The sequence below is a fragment of the Caretta caretta genome, chromosome 15 (genome assembly GCF_965140235.1).
Source record: "Caretta caretta isolate rCarCar2 chromosome 15, rCarCar1.hap1, whole genome shotgun sequence".
In the NCBI taxonomy this organism is placed as follows: domain Eukaryota; kingdom Metazoa; phylum Chordata; order Testudines; family Cheloniidae; genus Caretta; species Caretta caretta.
The window spans coordinates 25,194,678-25,220,810 of record NC_134220.1 but is presented as its reverse complement, the minus strand read 5'-3'; the positions used below and the strand labels follow the sequence as shown (position 1 = coordinate 25,220,810).

At 41.0% G+C, this 26,133-nt stretch overlaps 2 protein-coding genes across 3 annotated transcripts in view; both read left to right on the top strand.

Annotated features, from left to right (window-relative positions):
* LOC125622800 (V-type proton ATPase 116 kDa subunit a 2) overlaps window positions 1–19,908 on the top strand; it is a 53,311-nt gene extending 33,403 nt beyond the window's left edge. Inside the window, exons 26-38 of the mRNA XM_048821210.2 lie at window positions 162–255; window positions 2,552–2,764; window positions 3,518–3,668; window positions 4,604–4,743; window positions 7,280–7,437; window positions 9,628–9,718; window positions 10,708–10,826; window positions 11,595–11,805; window positions 12,500–12,619; window positions 13,966–14,085; window positions 15,551–15,668; window positions 16,980–17,151; window positions 18,268–19,908. Of these exons, the coding sequence (XP_048677167.2) occupies window positions 162–255; window positions 2,552–2,764; window positions 3,518–3,668; window positions 4,604–4,743; window positions 7,280–7,437; window positions 9,628–9,718; window positions 10,708–10,826; window positions 11,595–11,805; window positions 12,500–12,619; window positions 13,966–14,085; window positions 15,551–15,668; window positions 16,980–17,151; window positions 18,268–18,370 (1,810 nt within the window). The 3' untranslated portion in view covers window positions 18,371–19,908. The remainder of the gene's footprint in view (window positions 1–161; window positions 256–2,551; window positions 2,765–3,517; window positions 3,669–4,603; window positions 4,744–7,279; window positions 7,438–9,627; window positions 9,719–10,707; window positions 10,827–11,594; window positions 11,806–12,499; window positions 12,620–13,965; window positions 14,086–15,550; window positions 15,669–16,979; window positions 17,152–18,267) is intronic.
* Window positions 19,909–21,814: 1,906 nt separating this feature from the next.
* DNAH10 (dynein axonemal heavy chain 10) overlaps window positions 21,815–26,133 on the top strand; it is a 110,407-nt gene continuing 106,088 nt past the window's right edge. For both annotated transcript variants that reach the window (XM_048821400.2, XM_075120029.1), the window contains exons 1-2: window positions 21,815–22,135; window positions 23,922–24,023. In XM_048821400.2, the coding sequence (XP_048677357.2) occupies window positions 21,910–22,135; window positions 23,922–24,023 (328 nt within the window). In that variant the 5' untranslated portion in view covers window positions 21,815–21,909. The remainder of the gene's footprint in view (window positions 22,136–23,921; window positions 24,024–26,133) is intronic.

Here is a 26,133-nt window from a genome sequence, read left to right as displayed (position 1 = left end):
GAGTACAGCAACCCAATTAATCACCTGTCTATGGCCTCTCAATGTTTTTCACGTGTTTGCTTGGTGAGGTAAGACTCACACCCATAAAGGCTGATCTACACCTTACAGATCTTTTTCAAGTGCTTGGATGTTTAATTCAGGCATCTATTTTTTTCCTTCAGCTATCATTGTCATGTATACCCCTATCCCAATACCACTGAGGAGCGCAGAGATGTTATTGAAGGACTGAACGTTCGCATTCAGGATCTTCATGTTGTGAGTAAAATGTAACTAGTACCTTTTTCATTGAAGATATTGGAGCATAGATAACCACTTAGCCTATAGTTGCAGTATTAATTATGTTGATACATCTGTAACTTGATGCTATGAACTTATTATTTTTTTTTTTTTCAAGTGCCCAAACTTTTGTTGGTAAAAGGTTCTGGAGGTTTTTAGATATGTAGTAGTTGTGTGGTAAAGCAGTCAGAACAAAGGACTATGAGACAGTAGGATGTGACCAGGAGCAAGTCACTTGAAAAGCATGACTTGGTTCAAAACTAGATATTGTACCTGAGTTGAGTTGACCTACATAAATACCTTCTCAAAAAAAGGACAATGATTGTAACAGGGTTATAGAAGGAGAAACATGGGCTAGTTGTCAGATCCCAGGGTTTGAGCCAGGGATTCCTAAATTCTTACCTATGTTCTTGCACTGGCTGTGTCCTTTAGCAGGAAACTTAACCGCTTCATCAAATTCCCTTTCTGTAAAATGGAGATGTTAATACTTATGTACTATAATAGGATGTTAGAGATTAAATTTTTTAATGTTGTACTGTGCTTCGATGGTTGATAAATATTTAATAGCAAATTACATATATCCAGAGTGCTTTGCAAAACTTTAAATACTATTTAAATACTAGACTCTTACTGAAAATGACAAATATACTTCAAGAATTAAGCCTACATTTTCAAAAACCTTCCTTTATCTTTTTTAATTCTTTTGTAATGAGTTGTTTTTATGAATTACATTGTGACTTATTTATTTTGATGTGTTAAATAAAGGGAGTAAAGGAAAAAGGTCAGTGATGAAGCCTTTCTCGAGGCTCTTTTCTCTCTCTCTTTTTTTTTTTTTTTTTTTTTTGCAAAATAGCTAGCTTTCCTTAGTACTATGAAAGACTCAGTTGATGTTGTCATGCTTGGAAAAAAAAAAAAACACACTTTTCCAAGGCCTTGCATGAGCTTCTGTAAATTGGGCTTCACTTTCAGAATGCTCAGCACAAGGAGGATGAGGAAATAAAACTTAGACTCTACTAATGTATGCTGCTTTGTCCGATCTTACTGTTATGCCAGTGTGGTGCTCTGCTAAGTTCGCTGAAGTTTCACATGGGTGCCAATGTCCCACACATGCAGATTTACCTGTAGAGCAGGGGTGGGCAAACTATTTGGCCTGAGGGCCCCATTGGGGTTGTGAAACGGTATGGAGGGCCAGGTAGGGAAGGCTGTGCCTCTCCAAACAGCCTTGCCCCTCCCCCCATCTGCCCTCTCCCACTTCGCTCCCTATGCAACCCCCCCTGGTACTTGTCCCCTGACCGTCCCCTCCCGGGACCCTGCACCCCTAACCACCCCCCCGGACCCCACATCCTATCCAACCCCCCCGTTCCCTGACTGCTCTGACCCCTATCCACACCCTCGCCCCTTAACAGGTCCCCCGGAACCCCACGCCTATCCAACCCCCCCTCCCCCGTCCCTTATCCACACCCCTGCACCCTGCCCAACCCCCCGGGACTCCCACGCCTATCCAACCTCCCCATCTCCCTGTCCCCTGACTGCCCCCCCAGGACCCCACCCCCTATCCAACCCCCCCTGTCTCCTTACTCCCCTCCCCCCCCAAACCTGCGCCCCATCCTACTGCTCCCTGGGGCCTCCTGCCCCTTATCCAACCCTCCTGCCCCCTTACCCTTACCCTTACCATGCCGCTCAGAGTGGCAGGCCAGGCTTATTTCAAAGCCTGGGAGGTGGGTGGGCGCAAGCTGCGCTGTCTGCACAGCGGTGTTGCTGTAGGAGAGGGGCCGGGTGTGAGCCTCCCTGGTTGGGAGCTCAGGGGCTGGGCAGGATGGTCCCGCGGGCCATAGTTTGCCCACCCCTGCTGTAGAGGAAGAACCTTAATCTTGGTGGTTCAGTTTATTGTAGTTCAAGGGCAGCCATAATAATATTAACTACCACTTTCAGCAGCAATTCCATTGTGACTTGCAACTGGCCACCTCTTCTACATAAGTGTGATCTGTGCAGATGACAAGTTCCACCATACAATGCTGCATCTTGATCCAATTGATGGATTGCTTGGATCAAGAATCGCACATTATTTGGTAAGAACTATAGTCTCTGTGGTCTGCATCTCTGTATTAAAATCAAGGCAGCTGCAATTCCTTCCACTTTATGTAGGTTAGGTCTGCCCTTGGGGCTCCTAGCAAGTTAAGAATATGACCCATAGTTGGGCAAAGTTTTGGTGCTCCTCCTATAGTTAAACTTTTATCTACATTTTCAGTTACCACTAATTTTTCCTTTGACAAAGGTGCTGCATAAAACTGAGGATTACTTACGACAAGTATTATGTAAAGCATCAGAATCCATCTATACCTGGGTTATCCAAGTGAAGAAGATGAAAGCCATTCATCATGTACTAAACCAATGCAGTTTTGATGTCACAAATAAATGTCTAATTGCTGAGGTTTGGTGCCCAGTAGCTGATCTGCCAAACTTGCGTCGAGCACTCGAGGAAGGATCAGTAAGTCATTTTATGTGGTTGGTGTGCACACAAATTCGAAACTTTGAATGTTTTGAGCCAACAATAAAGATAAGGAAAGAAATAAAACAATGTTACTTGAGAGGGAAAAGAGCTGGACATAGGTAACTCCCTACAGAGGTTAAAGGGCCCTTGTGGGCCCTCTCCAACACTGTAATTGGGTAGAACCCCTGTTGGTATCCGTTGGAGTTTTTTTTGAGAGTATGGACTGCAGGATTGGGCTTAAGGAATGAGTTGGCTCACAAGGCCATGTGAAATCACCCTAGACTGGTGATGGACTGGAAGGCACTAATTTGGCCCTATTATAAAAATGATAAAGTTAGCTTTATCAGAATAAGCTTGGTGTTACAGTAAATTAGACTATTTGTAATAGCAAATCTTGTCTTTGTTTCATAAGTGTCTGTTACTTATCTAATTTCATATTCTGTAACTGTTCACTCTCTTTCTGTAAAAAGATTTAAGTATAAAATTGTCATTGTGGATATTTTTAGTAGAAAGAGAGGCAAATGTTAGACTTAGTGCACTTGAAGATTGTTGCAGATCTGAAAGTTACTCGAACTGCAGTGTACTTCAGATATAAGAAAGTAAGTTTCTGTTATGAAGATAAGTCCCTTACAATTTCTGTTTCAGTGGACATTGTCAAAATCAAAATTATTTCTCTTCTGGGTTAACAAAGTACATGTTCAGTATGATTTAATATAATTTATCTTTTGTCCCTTTTCATTCTATAACTAGAGAAAGAGTGGAGCTGCGATCTCTTCATTCATGAACACCATACAAACAACAGAAACGCCTCCAACTTTAATACGTACCAATAAGTTCACTTCAGGGTTCCAAAACATTGTTGATGCATATGGAGTTGGGAATTACAGAGAAGTTAATCCAGGTTTGTGTCAACTGACAGTTGATGAAATCTTGCACTGCATTAATTATTTATTCATTTCTCCCTGCCTCAGTAAAAGGGCATATGCTTAAGTATCTTGCTGAATCAAGCCCTTAGTAAAGGGGGAAATGGTGACTTCTACATTCTATTGTTAATGGCCATTTTTAATTTTCAGTATTTTATCAAGAATGCAAATAGTGCTCTGAGGAACAAGGAAAGATCTGATTTCCAATGTATTCTCTCAGCACCGCGAATGGTGACAATAGTTAATTATGGTATCTCCACCCATTATCTTGGTAATTTATTTGCTTTTGTGAGAGAAGAATTGGGAAGAAAAGATAATCATGAAAATGGGAAACCTTAGTTATGGTATTGATCTTACACAAGTATGGAGCCGGTCATCCAGAGGGATTCCAAAGTACTTTAATAACTGTACAGAGTCTGTGTATGCATTGCTGCAGCCATCTCTGGCATGACAATGAGGATAAGATTCTACTAGCTTTACAGATTAAAAACAAATCTTTATTTTTTGCTCATGTTAGCCGTGTGGAGTCAATACAACAATGGGGAGAGAGCTGGATTCTCTTCTTGCTCATGCATCATTATAATCAGAATTGTTAACTAATTTCCAATTGCAGAATCCTCATTAGTGGTGGTCCTGCATGAGTCAGAACCAACCCAGTTTAAGTGTGTGGGGCTGGGAGCTCGAGCATCTTTGAATATGTAAACTCAACAAACTTGATATGGAGTGTCTGTGAGATGATAAAAATAGAACTCCATCATACCATTTTTAGGATTACATTACAGAATGTAACCGCTTCTTTGTATTAATTTAGTATAACTGCATTTGGCAAAATTAAGATAATTGTAATATCACAATAAATATGATTGCAATTAACCATTGTGCTGCTTTTTTTTTTTTTTTCTTTTCCCCCCAGCTCTCTACACCATCATCACCTTTCCCTTCTTATTTGCTGTTATGTTTGGAGACTTTGGACATGGTCTCCTAATGTTTATCTTTGCCCTCTTGATGGTACTTTATGAAAACCACCCTAGACTAATGCGATCACAAGATGAGGTAAGCCCCCACTCCCTTCCCCCAAATCCCAAACAAAACAGTATTTAGATAATTTTAATAGGACAGTTGTTGTTTTTCTGAAAACTCTGTTCTTTGCGCACATAAGATACTAATTTTGGTTGATAAGGCTACTATTCACTCTGGTCCATCTGGATAAAGAAACATGGTCAGAATCTAGCTACAAGAGGAGAGTTTATCTCCTTTTAAAAATTTGTAGTGGTACTGATGGCAGTAGTGATCATTAGTCTTGGGATTTCCTAGCTTGCACGTTGTGGTAATCTCCTTCTAGAGGCATATATCTTTTCAAAATATAGTTGTTTAAATGGTAATATAAATAAATAATAAACATTTTAATTGACAGGGTAGGACTAAATGGTCAGTTTTCACAATGGAGAGAGGTAAATAGTGGTGTCTCCCAGGGGTCTGTACTGGGACCAGTGCTTTTCAACATATTCATAAATGACCTGGAAAAAGGGGTAAACTGGTGGCAAAATTTACAGACAGTACAAAATTAATCAGGATAGTCAAGTCTAAAGCAGACTGCAAAGAGATACAAAGGGATCTCACAAAATTGGGTGACTGGGCAACAAGATGGCAGATGAAATTCAGTGTTGATAAATGCAAAGTAATGCACCCTGGAAAACATAATCTCCACTATACATACAAAATGATGGGGTCTAAATTAGTTGTTACTACTCAAAAAAGAGATCTTGGCGTCACTGGATAGTTCGCTGAAAACGTCTGCTGAATGTGCAACGGCAGTCAAAATAACAATGTTAGGAGGCATTAGAAAAGGGATAGGTAATAAGACAGAAAATATAAGGCCTCTATATAAATCCATGGTAGGCCCACATCTTGAACTCTGTGTCCAGATCTGGTTCCCCCATTTCAAAAATGATATATTCGAATTGGAAAAGGTACTGAGAAGAGCAACAAAAAAGATTAGGGGTCTGGAACAGCTTCTGTATGAGGAGAGATTAAAGACTGGGACTTTTCAGCTTGGAAAAGAGACAACTAAGAGGAGATATGATAGAGGTCTATAAAATCTTGACTGATGTGAAGAAAGTGAATAAGGCAACGTTATTTACTCCTTCACATAACACAAGAACTAAGGGATACCCAATGAAACCAAAAGCAGGCACGTTTAAAACAAAAGGAAGTATTACTTAACACAATACACAGCTAACCTGTGGACTTGTTGCCAGGCTATGTGAAGGCCAAAACTATGACAGAGTTCAAAAAAGGACTAGATAGGTTCATGGAGGATAGGTCCATCAATGGCTATTAGCTAGGATGGTCAGGGATTCAACACCATCCTCTGCCTCTAGCCTCTTTTTGTCAGAAGCTGGGTGCGAACGATGGGATGGATCACTCGATGATAGCCTGTTCTGTTTGTTCCCTCGGAAGCACCTGGCGTTGGCCACTGTCACAAGAGAGGATACTGGGCTCAATGTACCATTGGTCTCCCCCAGTATGGCCGTTCTTATGACAAGAGCTGAGCCAAGCAAATTGTGAATTAAAGACTACTGCTACATCTCTAACTCATTCAGCCATAGCAGAATGTTGTGAAATATTAAATATCCTATTATGGGTCAAATTCTGCTCTGCTATACTTGTGCAAAAGTTCATTGGCTTTAGAGGAATTGCAGTCACTTTCAGTTGCATTGATTTTTTTTTCAATGTGTGCTGGTGCATCTAGTCACAATGGGCTGACTTGAGGACAGAATGAAAACTTTAAATGCTAATTTCTTCCATTGTTTTTGTAAATTTTCATTACACATAAATGAAACTTGCTGCAGGATAGTTTTAAAGAGACTGTCAACTTGAAATCTAATTAATTTAAAAAAAATTGTCCTCAGAAATATGAAGCCAGTTTGCACGTATAGTGTTGACTCACTTTTTTTGTGTATGGAGAGTGCATGCCTTGTCAGAGACAGACTTAGTCCAGAGTAAGGCATGGACTTGATATGGCCTGCAAGATATTAGGGTGATATTAAATGAATGCCAACCACAAAAAATGAACACATTAGCATTTTGAAAAATGGTCATAGGAATAAACTGAGCTCTTAGTAGAGTATTTGGTGGTATAATGACTCCAGGATAGAGAGAAGGTCTAGGTTTGTATTCTGTGAGTCTGTGTAGAATCTGTATGTGTCTATATAGATTCCTCAAATATACAGGTTTAGTTTAAAGCAAAAATGTGACTTTCAGACTACGTTTATTGTAAAAATCTTAGGTAATGATACTGACAAAACTCTTGCAAATCTATCACTTGATATTAAAGGTATGAAAGGTGAGCTACAAATCGGGTATCTTTAAAGAGAGGCACTAATTTATTAAACGATGTCTTCAATCCAGATTGTCTGATTTTTTTTTCTTGGTTTTGTCTTAGTTTTCTTTATACCCTGTAATAATTCTTCATATGGATTTTTAATTTATAGTAACTTTAATGTGGTCATGTGCTCCTTTTGGATATGTGCCGATAATGAAAGTTCACACATCTCTCGCTAACAATGCTGTACCTCAATATTTACAGATCATGAAAACATTCTTTGAAGGGAGATACATAATTTTGTTGATGGGTCTGTTTTCTGTGTACACTGGCCTGATCTATAATGACTGTTTTTCAAAGTCATTAAATATATTTGGTTCTGGATGGAAAATTTCTGCAATGTTTGAACAAAATATCTGGCGGTGAGTGACATGCTTTGTTTACTATACCCTTAAAACAAATATACAATGTTTAGAAAAGACTCTAATTCCCTTCTGTTTTGCCTTCTTAAATAGACTGGTTTAATTCCTTCATAAAATGTTATCATTAAGAGGTTCTAAATCCTTCCCAAAGGAGTAAAATGCCCTTACTTTGAACAATAGCACTTGAGAAATTATTTGGGGGCAGACACACATTATTTTGTCTGTAAAGCACCAGGCGCAATTATGGTGCAGTATAAACAATAATTCTAGTCATTTGGGATCATTTCAGTATTTTATACTGCATTCAAGTTTATTTTTCCCTCCCGGAAAATGTTTCTTGACCAATCCCGCCTCTTTCTTTGTTTGCAAAATTTATGTAACTGCTGGGAGACTCGTCTCTTTCCCTTGAGAAGAAATACATCTGTGCTTATCGTCTTAAAAATACATGCATCTGTACCAATGACCGCAACCCAACATTTACGAGTAACCCGAGAGTAACAAAACAGCAGTAGGAACTAAAGAGTAATTTAGTGGAGATCTGATTACACTCCTTTTGGGTCAGCTGATCCACTAGGATTTTTAATGGTTCTGGCCCAGTTGTTTATTGAAAGAAATATGACTTGGTATACTTTTTATAAAATTTTATTAAAAGCCATAAGCAAACAAAATTAAAACCAACAAAAATGTAACTAAGGCTACACTATTACACATTCTACTAACTAAGGTTAAACAATACAGTGATCAAATTAAGATCAAAATAGGGTCAAAGAAAAAAATTGACAACAGTGGATTAAAACTACTCCATCAGTTAGTAAAATCGATTCTTATAGACCCTAAAATAAGAAATCTGTAGAAGAGATTGTTTTCTTATAAACCCCAGGTAGGATTTTGCCTATGGCAGTGCAGTCAGTTTAGCAGGTTGAATATTTTGATTATCAAAGCCAAATTACTGTTACTTTTAAGTCATGTCCTTGAGTAAATTGGAATTTCCTCTTTAGATTTCAACAGTGGTTGCTCTGTTTCGTTTCTGAACACAGACTTTAACATCGCTCTTCTAATATGCAATAGTTAGCAACTTTTGATAAGCAAGAATTATGGATGACAGTTTGTAAATGCTGTTATCAAAATTAGGAACGCACGCAGGCTCTGTTTTTTTTTTTTAAACAAAGCAGAATTTCTAGGGTAACTTCAGTCTGGGGATTATTCTTCGGTGCCTCACCGTGTGGTTAATATTCATAAAATGCTAGTAAACAAATATTCATAAAGTACTAATATTCATAAATACACTCAGCACACATTCACAAACTTAAAATAGAAAAAAACAAACCAGGGACGTCTCCTTGTTGTCAAAAACAAAAAAGGAAAAAGGGGAAAATGAAATGCTTAAGATAAAATGGAGTTTGAACTCTTCAGCTCTTGTAGTCTTCAAACTCATGTGGTCTTAGAACTGTCACTGCAGTCAAGATGCCAGGTAATGACGGAGTTGTGAAGCACCTTATGCTAGCAGGGTCTTTTAGTGCTAGGAGACTGGTTAGGCTAATATGGCCACAGTCATTGTAGTTTTCTCCTCTTCAGATGGCTATGGGATTGGAAATGAAATATGGAACCTTTCCTATCTAGATCACCAGTATGAGTCCACTCAGGTTGAGAGTGATCATAAGTTGTTGCAATGTAATATCTGTTTGGAGGGTTATGTGAAATAAATTGGTAGCTTTAGCCAAATTTCTTGGGCACATTTAGCCATATTAAACAAACACCACCACAACCAGCTGCTTTGTTGACAGTTTCAACAGAGGCCAAGAACTGAATGGTTATTGAACTACATATATCTCACCTATAGTGGTGTCCTTTCTGGTCAGAGCTGACCTATATTGTATGAGGGAGCTTATGCTGACACTGCACATACTGCACGTGTTTTGTGGATAAATAGAAAAGCATTTTCAAGGGTTGCCATTCTTGCAATTATCATCAGTACTTAATTTACCTGGGAACAATTCGATATGTTGGCTGTTTATCTTACTATTATTGTGCTTAGAAATCCCTTTATGCTTCCCTCAACCCTTGGATCAGCCATTTATTTTCTCTCTTTCTGCTAAACAAGAAAGTAGGAAGGACATTCTGCAGAGCTGAAAGTAATACATGCTTACTATTTTTAAGCAACAGGATCTGATTGTGTTTCTTTTGCCACAGTCTTGACGATTTGAAGTCTAATCAATATTTGACATTGGATCCAAATGTTACTGGCGTGTTCAGTGGAATTTATCCCTTTGGCATAGATCCGGTTGGTGCTTTTTCTTTAAATTTACCTATTTGTGATGATCAATGCTTTACAGCTCATAAGTTAAAAGTTTGACACTGCTTATTATACAGGCAAAACATAAGGGTACATATTATGAGTAAATGCAGATTTCCATTTCCCCTTTCTCCACTGAGGATGATATCCTCTTCTAGTGATTCAGAGAGATTTAACTAGTTTCTTCAAACTCATTTTTGCTTGGGATCTTAGCTGGACTTAGAATCCAGGGGTATGTCTACACTGCAGTTAAATACCCTTGGATGGCCTGTGTCAACTGACTCAGGCTTGGGCTTGCGGGGCTGTTGAATTGAGGTATAGACAAGCCCAAACATCTACACCATAATTAAATAACCCCTTAGCCTGAAAGAAAAGGAGTACTTATGGCACCTTAGAGACTAACCAATTTATTTGAGCATAAGCTTTCGTGAGCTACAGCTCACTTCATCGGATGCATACTGTGGAAAGTGTAGAAGATCTTTTTATACACACAAAGCATGAAAAAATACCTCCCCCCCACCCCACTCTCCTGCTGGTAATAGCTTATCTAAAGTGATCACTCTCCTTACAATGTTGGTAAGGAGAGTGATCACTTTAGATAAGCTATTACCAGCAGGAGAGTGGGGTGGGGGGAGGTATTTTTTCATGCTTTGTGTGTATAAAAAGATCTTCTACACTTTCCACAGTATGCATCCGATGAAGTGAGCTGTAGCTCACGAAAGCTTATGCTCAAATAAATTGGTTAGTCTCTAAGGTGCCACAAGTACTCCTTTTCTTTTTGCGAATACAGACTAACACAGCTGTTATTCTGAACCCTTAGCCTGAATCAGCTGACATGGGTCAGCTGCAGGTTTTTAATTGCAGTGTAGACATATCCCAGGTTTCCTGAGGAGAGATTGTGTTACACCCCAAACTAGTCATTTTAGGAAAGTCTATTTCATCTTATTCATTTCTCTCTTATTTTATTTTCCCTTCAGATCTGGAACCTGGCAAGCAACCGTCTCAGTTTTTTAAATTCTTTCAAAATGAAAATGTCTGTGATTTTTGGAGTGACTCACATGACTTTTGGAGTTATTCTGGGGGTCTTTAACCACTTGTAAGTATGGGAAGTTAAAGCTAAATGAATGTGGCAATAAACACATGCAAGCAAATAAATGTGACACTTTCTGATCAATGTTTATCTGAGATTGGAAGAAACTGGAATGTTTTTGAGGACTGAGCAAAGGCAATGTGAATTCACAATGAAAATTGCTTTACAAAAACAAGTCAGTTTTTGCTTGAGATCCTGATTTCCTTGGAAAAATATAGAAAGGCCAGAGTTATACAGAAAAATCTGCAGCCTTTGAGAAGTGAGATTTTTTGTATTGTGCTTCTAGAGAAGGGTGGGTTTGGAGCTGCCACTTTTGGGCCCCTCCTAACCTCTTCTGTGTAACATTGTTAATGCCTTGGTTTTATTTGAAACATTAATGTTCTTTTTGTTACTTGGGCCCCAATCCTACAAATATGCATATGCTAAACTAAAGTCATGAGTAGTCTCATTGAAATCAATGGGATGATTTAGTTCTTTAAAATTAACTAGTTGCATAAGTGTATGCAGGATTCAGGCCCGTTTGCAATAATTTTTGTTTTCTTTTATTTGAAAAGACTTTAGCTTCTTCTCTTAATGCTCTGAGATCACTGACATCCATGGTAAAATTTCTGTTGAGTTCAAAGAATCAGGATGTGGCCCATAACTTCTATTTCTGAACACTCTCAACTTCCATTGATGCCACAGGGTTGAGGGCTCTCAGCACCTTATAGAATTGGACACTATACATGATCTTTCTGTTCATCATTAATTCTTTTTCCTTTTTTATTTTTTTAGGTATTTCAGGAAGAAGCACAATATATATTTGGTTTTCCTTCCTGAACTTTTATTCATGCTGTGCATCTTCGGGTATCTTGTATTTATGATAATCTTTAAGTGGCTAGCTTATTCTGCAGAAAACTCCAGATCTGCTCCCAGTATTCTGATTCAATTTATTAACATGTTTCTATTTCCCACTAGTGGAATGGACACCTTTTATACAGGACAGGTTAGTACTACTCTTATAAACTGAAAAGAGGTTGATAGAATTCAGAAGATCATGTTCTTTAATAGCGTGATTGAACAAAAAGTATTATCTGAATGTTAAATTAAGCTAATGTCTGACTCTAGTGTAGGGACAGTAAAGAGGTTGTATCAGGATTATTTTAAAAGATAAATGAATAAAAAGCACATCCATTATGACTGACTGAGCATTTTGCTCTTCAACTTCATCTAAGCTTTTCATGTAGATTAAAAAAACCCCAACACACTTGCTATTTCTAGAACAAAATCCTGTACTCCTTACTCAGGCTAGTTTTGATTCCCTTTAATAAAAGGGATGCAGAACAGAGCACAGACTCTCTCTTCTTTTTTAGTTTTTAATGCTATTCTGTGTACCAAAAGAATCTTTTTAAGCTTGGAAATTGGCAAGCTTGCCTGTCTTTTGGGGCCAGTCCAGAAGATGAACTCCCACAACTGCTATTTAAGGCCCTGAATCAGCAAAACACCTAGGTGCATGCTTAACTTTAAGCGTGTCTTTAAGATCCACTGAAATCAGGTGTGACTTCTCAAATGCTGAATCAGGGCCTTAAAGGAAATCAGTTGCTTCTTCCTCATTAATAAAAAATTGATTTAAGTACTTGAGGGGAGGTTGTCTGAACTCCTCTTTAAACACCTTTTCTTTTTTCCCCTCCCACAAACAGGTTATTTTACAGAGATTTTTATTTATTGTTGCTATGCTTTCTGTTCCTGTAATGCTTTTTGGAAAACCACTTTATTTGTATTGGTTGCACAATGGAGGCCGAGGCATTGGAATGTACAGAGTACGTATTGAAAGAACTATATATCTGTAGCATGCATTTTCTAAATTGACAAGCAGTGTCTTAAAGGGTATTTTATTATAAATCCTTTTGGCTAAAATTATTTTTTTTAAGAAAGCTTTATTGACTATACTGGGGAAGCTTTAAAAAGGCATTATTGAGTAACTGTTTCAGTTTACTCATTGCTTGTAATAGCCTTTAGAAACCTGAACATGGAATTTCTTTTCCTTATGATTTTGGCCACCTTTCCCTTTCTAACAAATAGATTTCCTAAACATTTAAAAAACAGCAAAGTTAATTTAATCGGACTACAACAATTTCAACTTGCATAACTCTTTGTCATTCCAAACTATAGGCTCAATGCTACAAACACTCGCATGCATGATTTGAGAGTATTTGCAGAATTGGGCCTTTTCTGCGTTTGTGAGCTAGCTGCACTGCATCCGATGAAGTGAGCTATAGCTCACGAAAGCTTATGCTCAGATAAATTGGTTAGTCTCTAAGGTGCCACAAGTACTCCTTTTCTTACTACAGATATTAGTGCAGTTCTGGGAACTGCACTTAGCTAGTGCTGCAAAATCAGTACAGGAAACACTTTGTGGCTATATTTGTTGGCTGTTTCTGTAACACTTCCTTGGTCGTAGATGTGTGAATAAAACTTTTACTGATTGTTTACAATAAAGTTTTAAAACCACAGCGGGAAACTCACTAATTAGATATTTTCACAAGTTACATTTGTCAAAATTCTTTTAACTACATTAGATGTAAGATGCATTTAAATTTGTTAATATGGGTAAAGAAAATAATTCTCTTAGATTAAGAAAGTATGTAGAAGCATTGAGCTCTTAAATGTCCTATAGCTTGATATGACCGTGCAAATAAGAAAAATTGTTGCCTATTTTTGCATAATAGGACCTTTCCACTTCAGCTTTCTCAGTTTCTATGGCCCCGAGGGTATTTCTACATTTCAGACAGACACCCGGCTCAGGATTGTGGATCTTGTGCTGCAGAGCTGTTTAATTGCACTGTAGACTTCTGAGCTTTGCCTGGGCTCTGGGACTGTCTCACCTCACAGAGTCCCACCTCGCAGGACCCAGAGGCTGGGCTCCAGGCCAAGCTCAGAAGTCTATACTGTAATTAAACAGCTCCACAGCCCAAGCCCCACAAGCCTGAGTCAGCTGGCACGGGCTAGCTGTGCGGTTTTTAATTTCCGTGTAGACACGCCCTGAGAATTTTAATTTTTTTGCAATGTCTGCTTTAAATAAATACAAACAGAGCTGCAACTTTCACAGTGACATCAATAATTCTTGTTAGTGAACTGACACTGATACTGTTTTCATTTTGTGCAGAGTGGCTACAGACTCGTTCGAAAAGAAAGTGAAGAGGAACTTTCTCTATTGAGATCACATGATGTGGAGGAAGGAAGCAACCCTTCAGGCAGTGGGCACAGAGAAGAGGATGGAGAAGAGGTAACACTTTCAGCTACTGCCTGTAATAAGAATGGCCTAAAAGCAAGTTATCAGTGGGAAATTGTATGGGGTGATACTCGGAAAATTGCCATACACTAAACCAGGTTGAGTTCCTGGAACCTCTAAAAATGCCATCTAGGGGACTTTTATAAAGATGGCCTGATTGGTTGGCTGCATACAATTTACATTCTGTTATTTGTGATTGTTCTGCGCTGCATTTCTTATCACAAAAATGTATCAGTTCAGCTTACTAGAGTTCCTGGGTTTTGATATAATGGGAAATAGACAAAGTGCCTCATGCAGCTGAGACTACAGTCATTCCTTTTAAAGTACAATTAATCAAGCAGCATCAAAGCTCCCTTGTATAGTTTTATGGGTACTTGATTTTGGGTGCCTTTAGTCAAGACAAAGAGGAGAGTATACTCTAACTTTCTCCTTTTCTTTTCATGGGCTCTTCTCTAAAGGAAAGGCTCTTGATTTAAATTTTTTGAATAGTATGTTATGTAGTTTGACAGTGGGAAGGCAAGGTGCTCTTGTCATTAGTGGGAACTGGAAATCTGGAGTCTTGAGCTGTACTCCAAGTTCCTGACGCTAATGCAATATAATCTTGGGCAAATCACTTAAGACCTTATCTGAATGCCTTTGACTTTAGTAGGAGTTGATTAACACTCCTAAACTCTGTCCCTCAATTTACTCTTCTGCAAAATTAGTATAATACTTACCTCACTGGGAGATCTGAGACTTATCCTCTGTAGGGCTAATATGGATAGGAAATAGGAGAGCTCTACTGAAAGACATTTCACAAATTGTACCACAGTTTCATAAGAAATGGTATCAGGATTTACAGCAAAAATTACTGGTCTTGGGTTTGTTTGTTTGTTAGTAACTAGCCAACATAACTCAAGATTACTACATTAATAATTATCCTTTACCATTATATAGCTCTCTTCATCTGAGGATCTCGGAGTGCTTTACAAAGGTTGATACTAATAATTATCCCCCTTTTAGAGATGGGAAAAGCTGAGGCAGAGAGAGTTTGTGATTTCTCCAAACTTAACACAGTAAATGAACAGCCCAGCTGGGATTAGAACTCAGGTCTCCAATAGACCACATTATAGTACGGCAGAACTGTATGTTCATATAAGATGCATTCAGCGTAATTGACATGCCTACTTGCATTTTCAGAATATTATTTGGTCATATAAGTAGAGAACCTGTTAGAAAACTACACCTTCCTTCCTTCCTTTATTTTTATTTTTATTTTATCATCAGTGCAATCAGCATGTAAGCTTTCAGAGTTTATACAATGGTTTAATTATATAAAAACTTATTTGACCTTTAAATAGATTTTTGTTTTAATGGTCTAAAACCTACAGTGGATTTGCAAATGCATGCAGTACGTTGTCGCACTCCACAGTATGGATTTAATGTATACAAGTGTATTTACATATATATGTGTTGTTAGTTTAACTTTGCAGATGTTTTTATGAATCAGACTATTCATACCATTGAATACTGTCTAGGATGCATCTCCAACACTGCTTCATACCTGAGACTCTGGGCACTAAGTCTTGCTCATGCACGTAAGTCTTTGTATTCCAATGTAACTTTAATATTGTATGGGGTTTTTGTTTGTTTGTTTGATCATTTAGAATATCCTAGCTATGAAATTATCTGGTTGGTCATTTAAAAAAATCCCTAGTGAACTGGGCTAATAGACCTGGACTAATAGAAAGCACATGATACTGAAAAGTGGAATTATGACTTGGCGTGCTGCATGTGGCATATGGCTTCATTGTTCACTCCTGATTATCTGAAGGCTGTCAGCTAGTAACTCTTAAAATGGTTCTGTAGATGTATTATGTCATGTGATATTTAAAGTCTTTCCCTTAGTGGCCAGGAATCGGGAAAGCACTTAAGCATGTACTTAAGTGCATCTGTATTCAGGACAATATTTAAGTATGGGCTTAAAGTTAAGTATGTGCTTAAGAGCTGTCCTGAATAGGGATGCTTTCCTGAATCAGGACTAGTATATTTCCGAATTTGTGTCGTCATAAATTAGAACCTGGGCATTTATGTTCCAAATACACTGCCCATTTCCCTTTAATTATTCATTGAGAGAGTATCACAAAAACCACCAACCTTTTCATATTTTATATTCTTGTTCTGATTTCAGGAATGTGTCTCACAGCCAAATTATATAGGTATTTTATGCTACACTGAATGAATACAGATGAAGTAGTGATGCGTTGTATGCATGTGAGCTTATTAAAATCTTATTGAGTGTGATATTGTTTCTAAACATTTTTTTAAAATACCCTTGTCTGGAAAGGTGTGCTGGCTTTGCAGTGTGAAATAAAGCGGCTAGAAAACTAACTATGTGATCAATATGTATCTCGGTACTCAAATCTTAATGTAGTGAACACTGGTCTGTGTTAGGTTCACCTGCAATAGTAACTATTAAGTATTGGTTAGTGGATTTGTGGTTTTAATAAATTAGATGTCGTAAGCAGTAGATTTTATTCTGAGACTGTTTGTAATACATAATTTTATATTAGCTATTTCCTGAGAGAACAAAACAGCATATGCAGCTCTAGATAATCCTGCCCTGATTACATATGTTTATACAGTAAACAGACTATTCATTCAGTGTTCTGGTGAATGCAAATTACCTGTTACAAAAATATTAATTATTGTGCAGTGTTTAGTTTCTTGAGCACCTTGTGATATACACTGGATTCCCTCAAAGGGGAACATTTTTTGCTCCATTTTCTGATCCAGAAGATTCTAGCACAATAACATAATTGAAAATGGAGTGCAGACTGGTTAAAACAGACTCCCTGGGTATGTATATATGTTTCCAAAGGTAATTTTGGAAACCATTTGTTTTGTAGAGTTATCAGAAGTGCTGTGGGCAATGATAATGAGAGTGGGCCTTCGTGTGGATGCAGCATATGGAATCTTGCTGTTAGTTCCAGTTTTAGCCTTCTTTGCTGTGTTAACAGTAGTCATTCTTTTGGTCATGGAAGGTCTTTCTGCTTTTCTACATGCTGTACGACTTCATTGGTGAGTGCTAACTTTTAATTTTTAAAAACTGCCCTTTTTAAATTTTATTTTTATTAAACTCTGCATTGGTTTGTTAAAGGGACATTGTTGGGTATGATAGGCCCAAAATTTAGAATGCGTATTTTGAAAATGAAAGTGTAGAGTTTAATAACTTAATAGTGATACAATCATTTAATTACATTAAATAAATTTAATTGAAATCAGCTTTCTGTGTAATTTAATTTTTCCCTTGCACTGTTTGTATTCATTGTAGGAGTAGGTTGGTTCATATGTGAAACTGATTTGTTACTTTCAAAGATGAATTCAGTGCAAAATATAACTAAGTAAATTGGATTTTTAAAACTTTTGGTTTTGATAATTATAGGGAATTAGTAACTCGGGTAGAAAAAATTAATTTTTAATCCAGTAGTATTACTTTAAACATCTTCAGTCCATCATTGTGGCCCCAGTTCAACAAAGCACTTAAACATGCAAGTCCATCCCTGTTCAGCAAAGTATGTACGCGAATGCCTAAGTGCTTTGCTGAATTAAGCCTATATTCCTTATATTTCTTAATCAAATCTTAACCCTCAACATCATGATTCTTACAAATTTAACCTAATTCAGAGAGAATTTTTAATATTAAATGTATTGGCTGGTGTTCATAGTATGAAAGGGGTAGGAGACAGAAATATACTGTACATATTTGTATGCAGAAGCATACACATCATATTGTCCTGTCAGTGCTATACTGTAGGTTCCCACTATAATAAACATACTACCTTTAAAACAAACTACAACAGAAAATAAGAAGCGAGAAATGGACTGGCATAGTAGAATGTTTCTGTATTTGGGCCTCCTTATAAATGTCAGGCCAATCAATGATTCTCGCAGAAAAACGACAGGTTTCAGAGTAGCAGCCGTGTTAGTCTTTATTCGCAAAAAGAAAAGGAGTACTTGTTAGTCTCTAAGGTGCCACAAGTACTCCTTTTTCTTTCCGGAAGAAAAGTTAAGTAACTAGCCCAAAGGCATCAGTGTTAGAGCCAGAATTAGATCTCATGAATTCCTGGCTCCTAGTCTTGTTCTCTGAGGAGTTGTGTATTAATATGTGGATTTTTTTTTTTCCCCTCATTACAGGGTGGAATTTCAGAGCAAGTTCTACACTGGTGGAGGTTACAAGTTTACTCCTTTTTCCTTTAAGCACATTTTTTTACATTTTAATAGAGATGATATTGCATAATTTTATTGGCATAAGCAGAGGTGTTCAGAGTTGTCTGCAAATCATGTAATTAGATCTCACTGATGTACAGTTCGTAGAAGAATGTTTTTCACTGATTGCCTTATAATGTAGCCAAATAATTCTGTAACATACCTCCTTCATACAAATACATTGCAGATCTGGAGCCTCTTGTAAAATATATAAGCATAAAATATACATTTTTTTCATGATAAACTAATGTTGTAAATTAATTTTAAAATAATTCTAAAAATAATCTTATTGCTTGTTCTAAAAATAAGAAAGGTATTTTATTTCCAGAAGAGACTGTTTATGTTCTTTAATGATTACTTTTAAATGATCTTAAAGACCTTAATTTCCTTTTCGTCATATAAAATACACAGTAAGATTACTCTGTATTACTCATGTGATCACACCCTCATTAACTTAAATTACCATCTAATGGAATCTGGAAGCAGTTAAGATTAAATAGTGTATGTTTTCAGTAGTTATTCCTAGGAGAATACCAAAAATAGTATAAACTGGTAAATACTAATATAAAATACTTTTTTGGGGCTATTTTTAAAAGTACACAGATTTTTTTTTCTTTTTTTTTTAAACCTTATGTCTTGAATTCTGCCCAGAATTATTACTTTAATCTTTGCAAGTGCACATCCATTTGATAAAAGAAAAATTAAGGGCAGGTAGGGGAAACCCAACTATGGTTCTTTTTATCTCCCTTCATTGAGGAGTTTATAGTCTTATGCCCCAGTTTTGCTAAATGATCTGTGTATGTGGATTCCTATACCTCTGTGGAACTGCACTGGGTGCAGGGATTGCCCATCCAGACCATTTTGCAGGATCAGGGCCTTAATGATGTCTTTAACGGGTGACTCAAATTATATAGCAGAATATGTTCTATTAAATGCTCATTCTACAGACCTTTCACATATAAAGTTCCCATTAATAGGAATTATATTTTTATGACGAGTGCAGAATCAGGCCTTAAATTTATTCTGTATATATTTGGGTTTAAAGACATTTATGGATATAACTTGACTGGAGTGACTGGTTTATCTGATGTTATTGAACCAAAGTTGTTTATACTGAGTTAAGAAATTTTACTTAAAAGGGTGTATCTGAGGGGAAGAGACTGTGCTTTTGTATTTTTTTTGTATCAGAATGAAAATTGGGATATTTTACCATAATAGTTTGACATTTGTGCCATAAGAACAGCATAAGTTAACTTTTACATTTTTCTTTCATACTGATTCCAAATAAAATCTAATTGCCATTTGCAGAATTAATATTCTGCAGTGTTTGGTTGTATTTAATCGTTTAAAATGAACTCCTGTAGCTCTTAAATTATACCACTAAAATGTTGTCCTATGTAATATTTCAATTTCTTATTTACAGTATTTTAAGAGGTTCCCACTATTGTAAAAAGTTGCATTGGTTATTGAATCTTGGGTCTTTTCATTTCTTACCTCTTAGACCAGATCTTGTGCAACCCCAAGCAGGCCATTTGGCCTCTTCTAAGAATAAAGCTTCACTTAGTGAGAGCCTGCATATGTATTATGTTCTATCTCTAAATTTTATTTTAATTGAGAATATTTTCATATTTTTGACTAAAGATCTACTTTTTTTGTTAAATTCAGAATTGTTGGAGTGGAGACATAAGATCACATAGGTAAATGCCACACAGGATTTTTGCTTTAACTTGAATTGTATGGTCTGGACTTTCATTGAGCAGCCTATCTGAAAACATTCTGCGATTCAACAAGGCACTTAAAGGCTTGAAGTTACATGTGTGTTTGAGTAGTTTGCTTGACTTCAGTGGGACTATTCAGTGCTTGAAGTTAAGGACATATTTAAAGTCCTTGCTCCATCAGGGTGTCTGTCAGGGCCCAGTGCTGCAAACTTCAGTTACTTTTACAGGAAAGGCTGACCTCTTTGCAGGATTAAGAAAATACACTCTGGAATTAGTAATAGATTGTTAGTTTACATTCTTATTCTTTTAGTAGATTCCCTAAACCTGCAGTGTCATAACCTGGAATTTTAGAAAACTAACACCACCCTCCCCCCCCCCCCCCCCATTAGTGCTATGAAACAAAAATGACTTGAGGGTTAAAGACCTGTAAGGTGAAAGCATTTTTATGGGGCACATTGTTGACATTTTGTACTAATTCAGGTTGTTTTGAGAACCAAGTAAAATAGTGAAGGAAACAAATGGTTCTTGAGGAATTAGTGTTCATCACTAATAAAGTGTGAAAAGACTCTAAACAGCACAGGGAGGATTTTGGGGGGGGACGACTAGAATGTGCTGTGGTAGGTTATGGGGCTCCTGTCAGTCTACTTTAGCTGATCACGCTGCCTGCTGCTGGGTCTGTGAGACAAAAGCTTGGTTTTCTATAAACTGTCCTGTTCCCTTTGCTCTTTCTCTCCCTCCTCCTCCACCCCCCTTGCCTCTCTTCTGATAGTGTGTCTTCTACGGGCACAGTTGCTTCTAACTGCTTGCTTTGGAGGGCACCAGGCAAGTACAGCATGGGAATAGGCTGGCTCTAACGCTGCTATTCCCTGTGGGCGCAGCGGCCTCTAGTGAGCCGAAGTAAAAATAATCACGTCTGATCTATCCCCATTCTTGGGCGCGCACACATCCAGCACCCAGACACAACCACAGGATTGGCCCACTCGGTAAAAGGGACCATTGACAAATGTTGCAGAGGCTAGTGGGAACGAGGCTGGTTCTGTACAGGGTCATCCTTCCCCTGCACGCTGCCAGCCTGCCCCAGGTCAGCCAGGGAACGCCAGCGCGGTGCGGGCTGCATGGGCCAAGCTTCGCGCTGCTGCCCGCTTCCCCCCACTCCACGTGCGGCTGCTGCTCCTCCAGCCCCTTTCAGCCCTGTTTCTTCTTAAAAAGAACAACTTCCTTGCTCCTGGGGGCAGGCTTTTTGCGGGGGGATGGACACGACTGGCGAGTGGCACTATTCATGGATCCCATGCAGTTAAACTGAACCTCAGAGGATAGCCTTCCCTCAAAGGGGGAGGGCGAGGGCGAGTGAGGGTGGGGTGGGGGTGGGAGGGCGAGTGGGGAAGGTGGGGGGGGAGGGCGAGTGAGGAAGGTGCTGGCTGGGGGCGGGAGGGCGAGTGGGGGTCGGGGTGGGGGTGGGAGGGCGAGTGGGGAAGGTGGGGGGGGGAGGGCGAGTGAGGAAGGTGCTGGCTGGGGGCGGGAGGGCGAGTGGGGAAGGTGCGGGGTGGGGGCGGTGGGGGTGGGGGTGGGAGGGCGAGTGGGGAAGGTGCGGGGTGGGGGCGGTGGGGGTGGGAGGGCGAGTGGGGAAGGTGCTGGCTGGGGGCGGTGGGGGAGGGGGCGCTGCAATCACTCTCAGCCCTGCGCCGCCCGGCTCTGCGGGCACCACGGGGCGCGCGCTGGGAGGGAAAAGAGGCGGGGTCCAAGAAGCGCAGGGCTCGCGCCGCGGCCAGTCCCGCCCCGAGCCGTTGCCATGGGCACCGGGTAGCGTCCGTTGAGGTCGGCGGCTCATCTGCCCGCCCCGCCCCGCCCCGCCATGAGCCTGGACGATGTCCGCGTGCAGTGGCTGCGGGACCGGGTGCTCAGCACCCTGGGGCTCTCCGACCCGGCGCCCTTCGAGGAGCTGCTGAACCGGGGCGATGGCGAGGAGGGCGACACCGTGCTGCGCTTCCTCAACCAGCGCGCGGCCGGCGAGGAGGGGGAGGTGGCGGGGGCCGCGCTGCTGCTGCGGGCCGAGCTGCGCCAGGAGGAGATCGAGATCGGTCCGTCCCAGCGCCGCGCCTGCCCGCCCCGCGCGTCCCTCCGTCCGTGTGACGCGGGGTCTGCCCAGCCCCACTGCTGCTTGGTGGCCCTGCCCGGCGCCCCGGCCCGCCCCTCCCCGGCGCTCCGCCTGCCCGTCCTGCCCCTGTGGCCCCCCTCCCCCGTCCCTCCCCGGCACCGCCCCCCCCGCGCGCCGCCCCTCCCCGGTGCTCTCCTGCCCCTGTGGCCCCCCTCCCCAGTCCCTCCCCGGCGCTCGTCCTGCCCCTGTGCCCCCCCCGCCCCTCCTCGGCGCCCCCCTCTGCGATCCGCTCCGCCTGCCCGTCCTGTCCCTGTGCCCCCCCCCGTCCCTCCCCGGCGCTCCGCCTGCCCGTCCTGCCCCTGTGGCCCCCCTCCCCCGCGCGCCGCCCCTCCCCGGCGCTCTCCTGCCCCTGTGGCCCCCCTCCCCCGTCCCTCCCCGGCACCGCCCCCCCCGCGCGCCGCCCCTCCCCGGCGCTCCTCCTGCCCGTCCTGCCCTTGTGCCCCCTCCCCGCGTCCTCTGCGCGCCGCCCCTGCCCGGCGCTCGTCCTGCCCCGTGCCCCCCTTGCGTCCTCTGCATGCCACCCCTCCCTGGCGCTCCGCCTGCCCGTCCTGCCCCTGTGGTCCCCCCGTCCTCTGCGCGCAGCCAGCTTGTTCCAAGCCCGGCGTCTGTCCCTTGTGCCCACCCAGCCCACCCAACCTGTGTCCCTCCGTCCCCCATCCTTTCCTTGCCCACCAACTGTCTGTCTGCCTTTCCCCTATGTGCCCCCTCTATCCTGTGTCTCCTGTCTGGCCCTCTGACTGAGGGTAACCATACAGCAAGTGTGAAAAATTGGGATGGGGTGAGGGGTAATAGGTGCCTAGGTAAGACAAAGCCCCAAATATTGGGACTGTCCCTATAAAATCGAGACATCTGGTCACCCTTCTCTGACTATCCTCTGTGTCCCTCCATTTACGCCTTGTGCTCCAGTCTGTCCACCCATCCACCTCACTTGTCCATGTGGCTGGCCATCTCTTGTGTTTTTCCTTCCATCTGTCAATCCTCTGTATCCTGTTTCCTTCCTCAGTGTCCTGTCTATCTGTATATCCATCCCCTCTGTGTCCATCTCCATGTCCATCCCTTGGGGTGCTGGAACAATTTTTATAGGGGGCGGGGTGTTGAGAGCCATTGAACCAAACTGTAAATCCTGTCTATAATAACCACTTCCAGCCAGGGGGTGCGGTGGCAGAAACCTAAGTTCCAGCACCTATGCCCCGTGTCCGCCAACTGTCTGTCCATCCCGTGTCTCCTTGTCAACCTCACTTGGGATGTGTCCAGCCATCGTTCATCCTCATTATCCCCCTTGTCTTCTATGCCCCTCTTTTGTCTGTCCACCCCCCATTTCCATCTCCTGTGATCCATCACATATGCCCCCTGCCACTCCACCCCTGGGACCGTCTCCTGTGTCCTCTCTCTGTCTACCTGCCCATTCCATGTCCCTCTGTCCATTTCGTGTGTCCATGTGTCTCATGTCAGTGTGCCTGTGCGCTGTCCACATCCAGCCATATGGGCATATATCCATATGTTCCCTGCATCTATGTATCTCCATGTCAGTGTACTTTTGTGACCCCCCTGTCCATACACAGGGCTCTGCATCCATGCAGCCCATGTGTCTGTCTCATCTCTGTCGGTGTGACTGCATCTCAGATTTTTGGGGTCCCCTTTTGTGGTACAGTAGTACTTGAGTAAATAGTGTTTGTTTTGTACATGTGTGTCATTTTGATCCTGGACAGAAGAAACAGAGGAGCTTACCATATCTGAAAATGACATGAAGGAGGAAGATCCAGATAACCCTCGTCAGGAGGAGTTGGCTGAGACCGCCTCAGCAGAAGGAAGTATGTGTGATCAGTAGATCTTGCAAGTAGCTTGAAGGTTCATTGCTGGGGATAAATACGTCAGGATTATGCTTCACCCAGTATGGCATAAGTAAGGAAGATTGTTTGTTATACCCTAAAAACCTTAATATAAAGGAGTCTGGTGGCACCTTATTAGTCTTTAAAGTGCCACCGGACTCCTTGTTGTTTTTGTGGATACAGATTAACACGGCTACCCCCTGATACTTAATATAAAGGAACACTGTAAACCTGAAATAAAAAAATTAAAATAATTAAAAATAGTTGAACTTACTACACCAGATCTAGAATCCCTTTATTGACTTTTGTTTGATGTGTTTCTTTAAATCACACTTTTCTCTCTTGCTTTGTGACGGGTCCACACAAACAAAACTACCTAACTAACTGATTATGCACAAAGTGCTGTCAAATGCACAAAGTAAACAACGGGAAAACTGATCATAGTGAAACACTGCAACCAACTATAAACAAAGGGAAGTCAAATGCACAAAGTTACCAAATGAAAAATAGATTTTTTTCTAATTTCAGATTTAGTAATAGTAGGTGTTACTTTATCAATAGTTGGTAAAAACTTTTCAGACAGAAATGTAATTAACAATAAAATTGACAGTGTTGCGTTAAACACAAAGGCAGAGAGCTACTCACACAAACTGTTTGTTTTAGAAGTGTCCTGTCTGAGGCATCATTTATCTCAGGGGTTTTCAAACTATTTTTGCTGGGCCCCTCTTGGAAAATATTTCAGGCTGTGATGTACTCACCAAAAAGTGATAGTAAATTAACGTACATACTCATAGAAGCGTACTCATGGTATTGCCACCCTTACGTCTGCATTGCCTTCAGAGATGTCTGGCCAAAGAGTGGCAGGTGTTGGCCTGCCACCCAGCTCTGAAGGCAGCACCGCCATCAGCAGCAGTGCAGAAGTAAGGGTGGCATGGTATGGTATTGCATTCCTTCTCTGCTGCTGCTGTTTGTGGTACTGCCTTCAGAGATGGGTGGCCAGAGAGCTGTGGCTGCTGTACCGACCCTTCCAGCTCCCCTTTCTCCCAGCAATATTGTTGTGATTTCATGGTCCCCCTACATAGCCTTGTGATCCCCTTTTGGGTCAGGGTCCCCAGGTTAAGAAACGCTGATCTGTCTCATGTCCATATGCGAAGTTTAACTGAGAATACCAACTACACTGAGTCCTGATATTGTGGGTATATAATGTACATATAAGGAACGAGTGGAACTCTTGTCATAATATTGCTTGTTCTGAAAATACTTCACTCAAAATGTTTTTCTTCCCAAATTGACGCATTTTGGTGCGCTAGCTTAGAATGACTTTGGGCCTTGTAATTTCTGTGCTGAGATACTCTTCGTACGAAAGGTGAAGGTTTCACATTGCACGGGAAAGAGACTAAGCAATTAAAAACTGGAGGTTGGCCTATGCCAGCTGATTTGTACTTGGGAGGCTTGGGCTAAGGGGCTGTTTAATTGCGATAGACATTTGGACTTGGGCTGGCACCCAGGCTCTAGAACCCTGTGGGAGGATCCAAGAGCTCGGGCTGTAGCCTGAGTCCAAACGTCTATCGCAATTAAACAGCCCCTTAGCCTCAGCCCTGCGAGCCCAAGTCAGCTGGAACGGGCCAGCTGCAGGTGTCTAATTGCAGTTTAGACATACCCTGGGAAGCTGCAGTGAAGAAATTCAGAGGGACATATTCAGTCTTGGTAAACTCCACTGACTACAGTGGCATTACTCCCACATACACCAGGACAGGGATTCTCAAACTGGGGTGTCAGGAGGTTATTACATGGGCAGGTCGCGAGCTGTCAGCCTGCACCCCATACTCCGCTTTGCCTCCAGCATTTATGATGGTGGTAAATATATAAACAAGTATTTTTAATTTATTAGGGGGGTCATACTCAGAGGCTTGCTGTGTGAAAAACCAGTACAAAAGTTTGAGAACCACTGCACTAAGACTTAACTTAACCTGTGATATTTATTCCGAGAACAGACTTCTTCAGCAGAGATCTGAGGCTATTTAAAGTCTATTTTCCCCAGGCCTGTAAATCTGATTTTACAGTGTGAAATAGATTTTGTCTAGAGTAGATG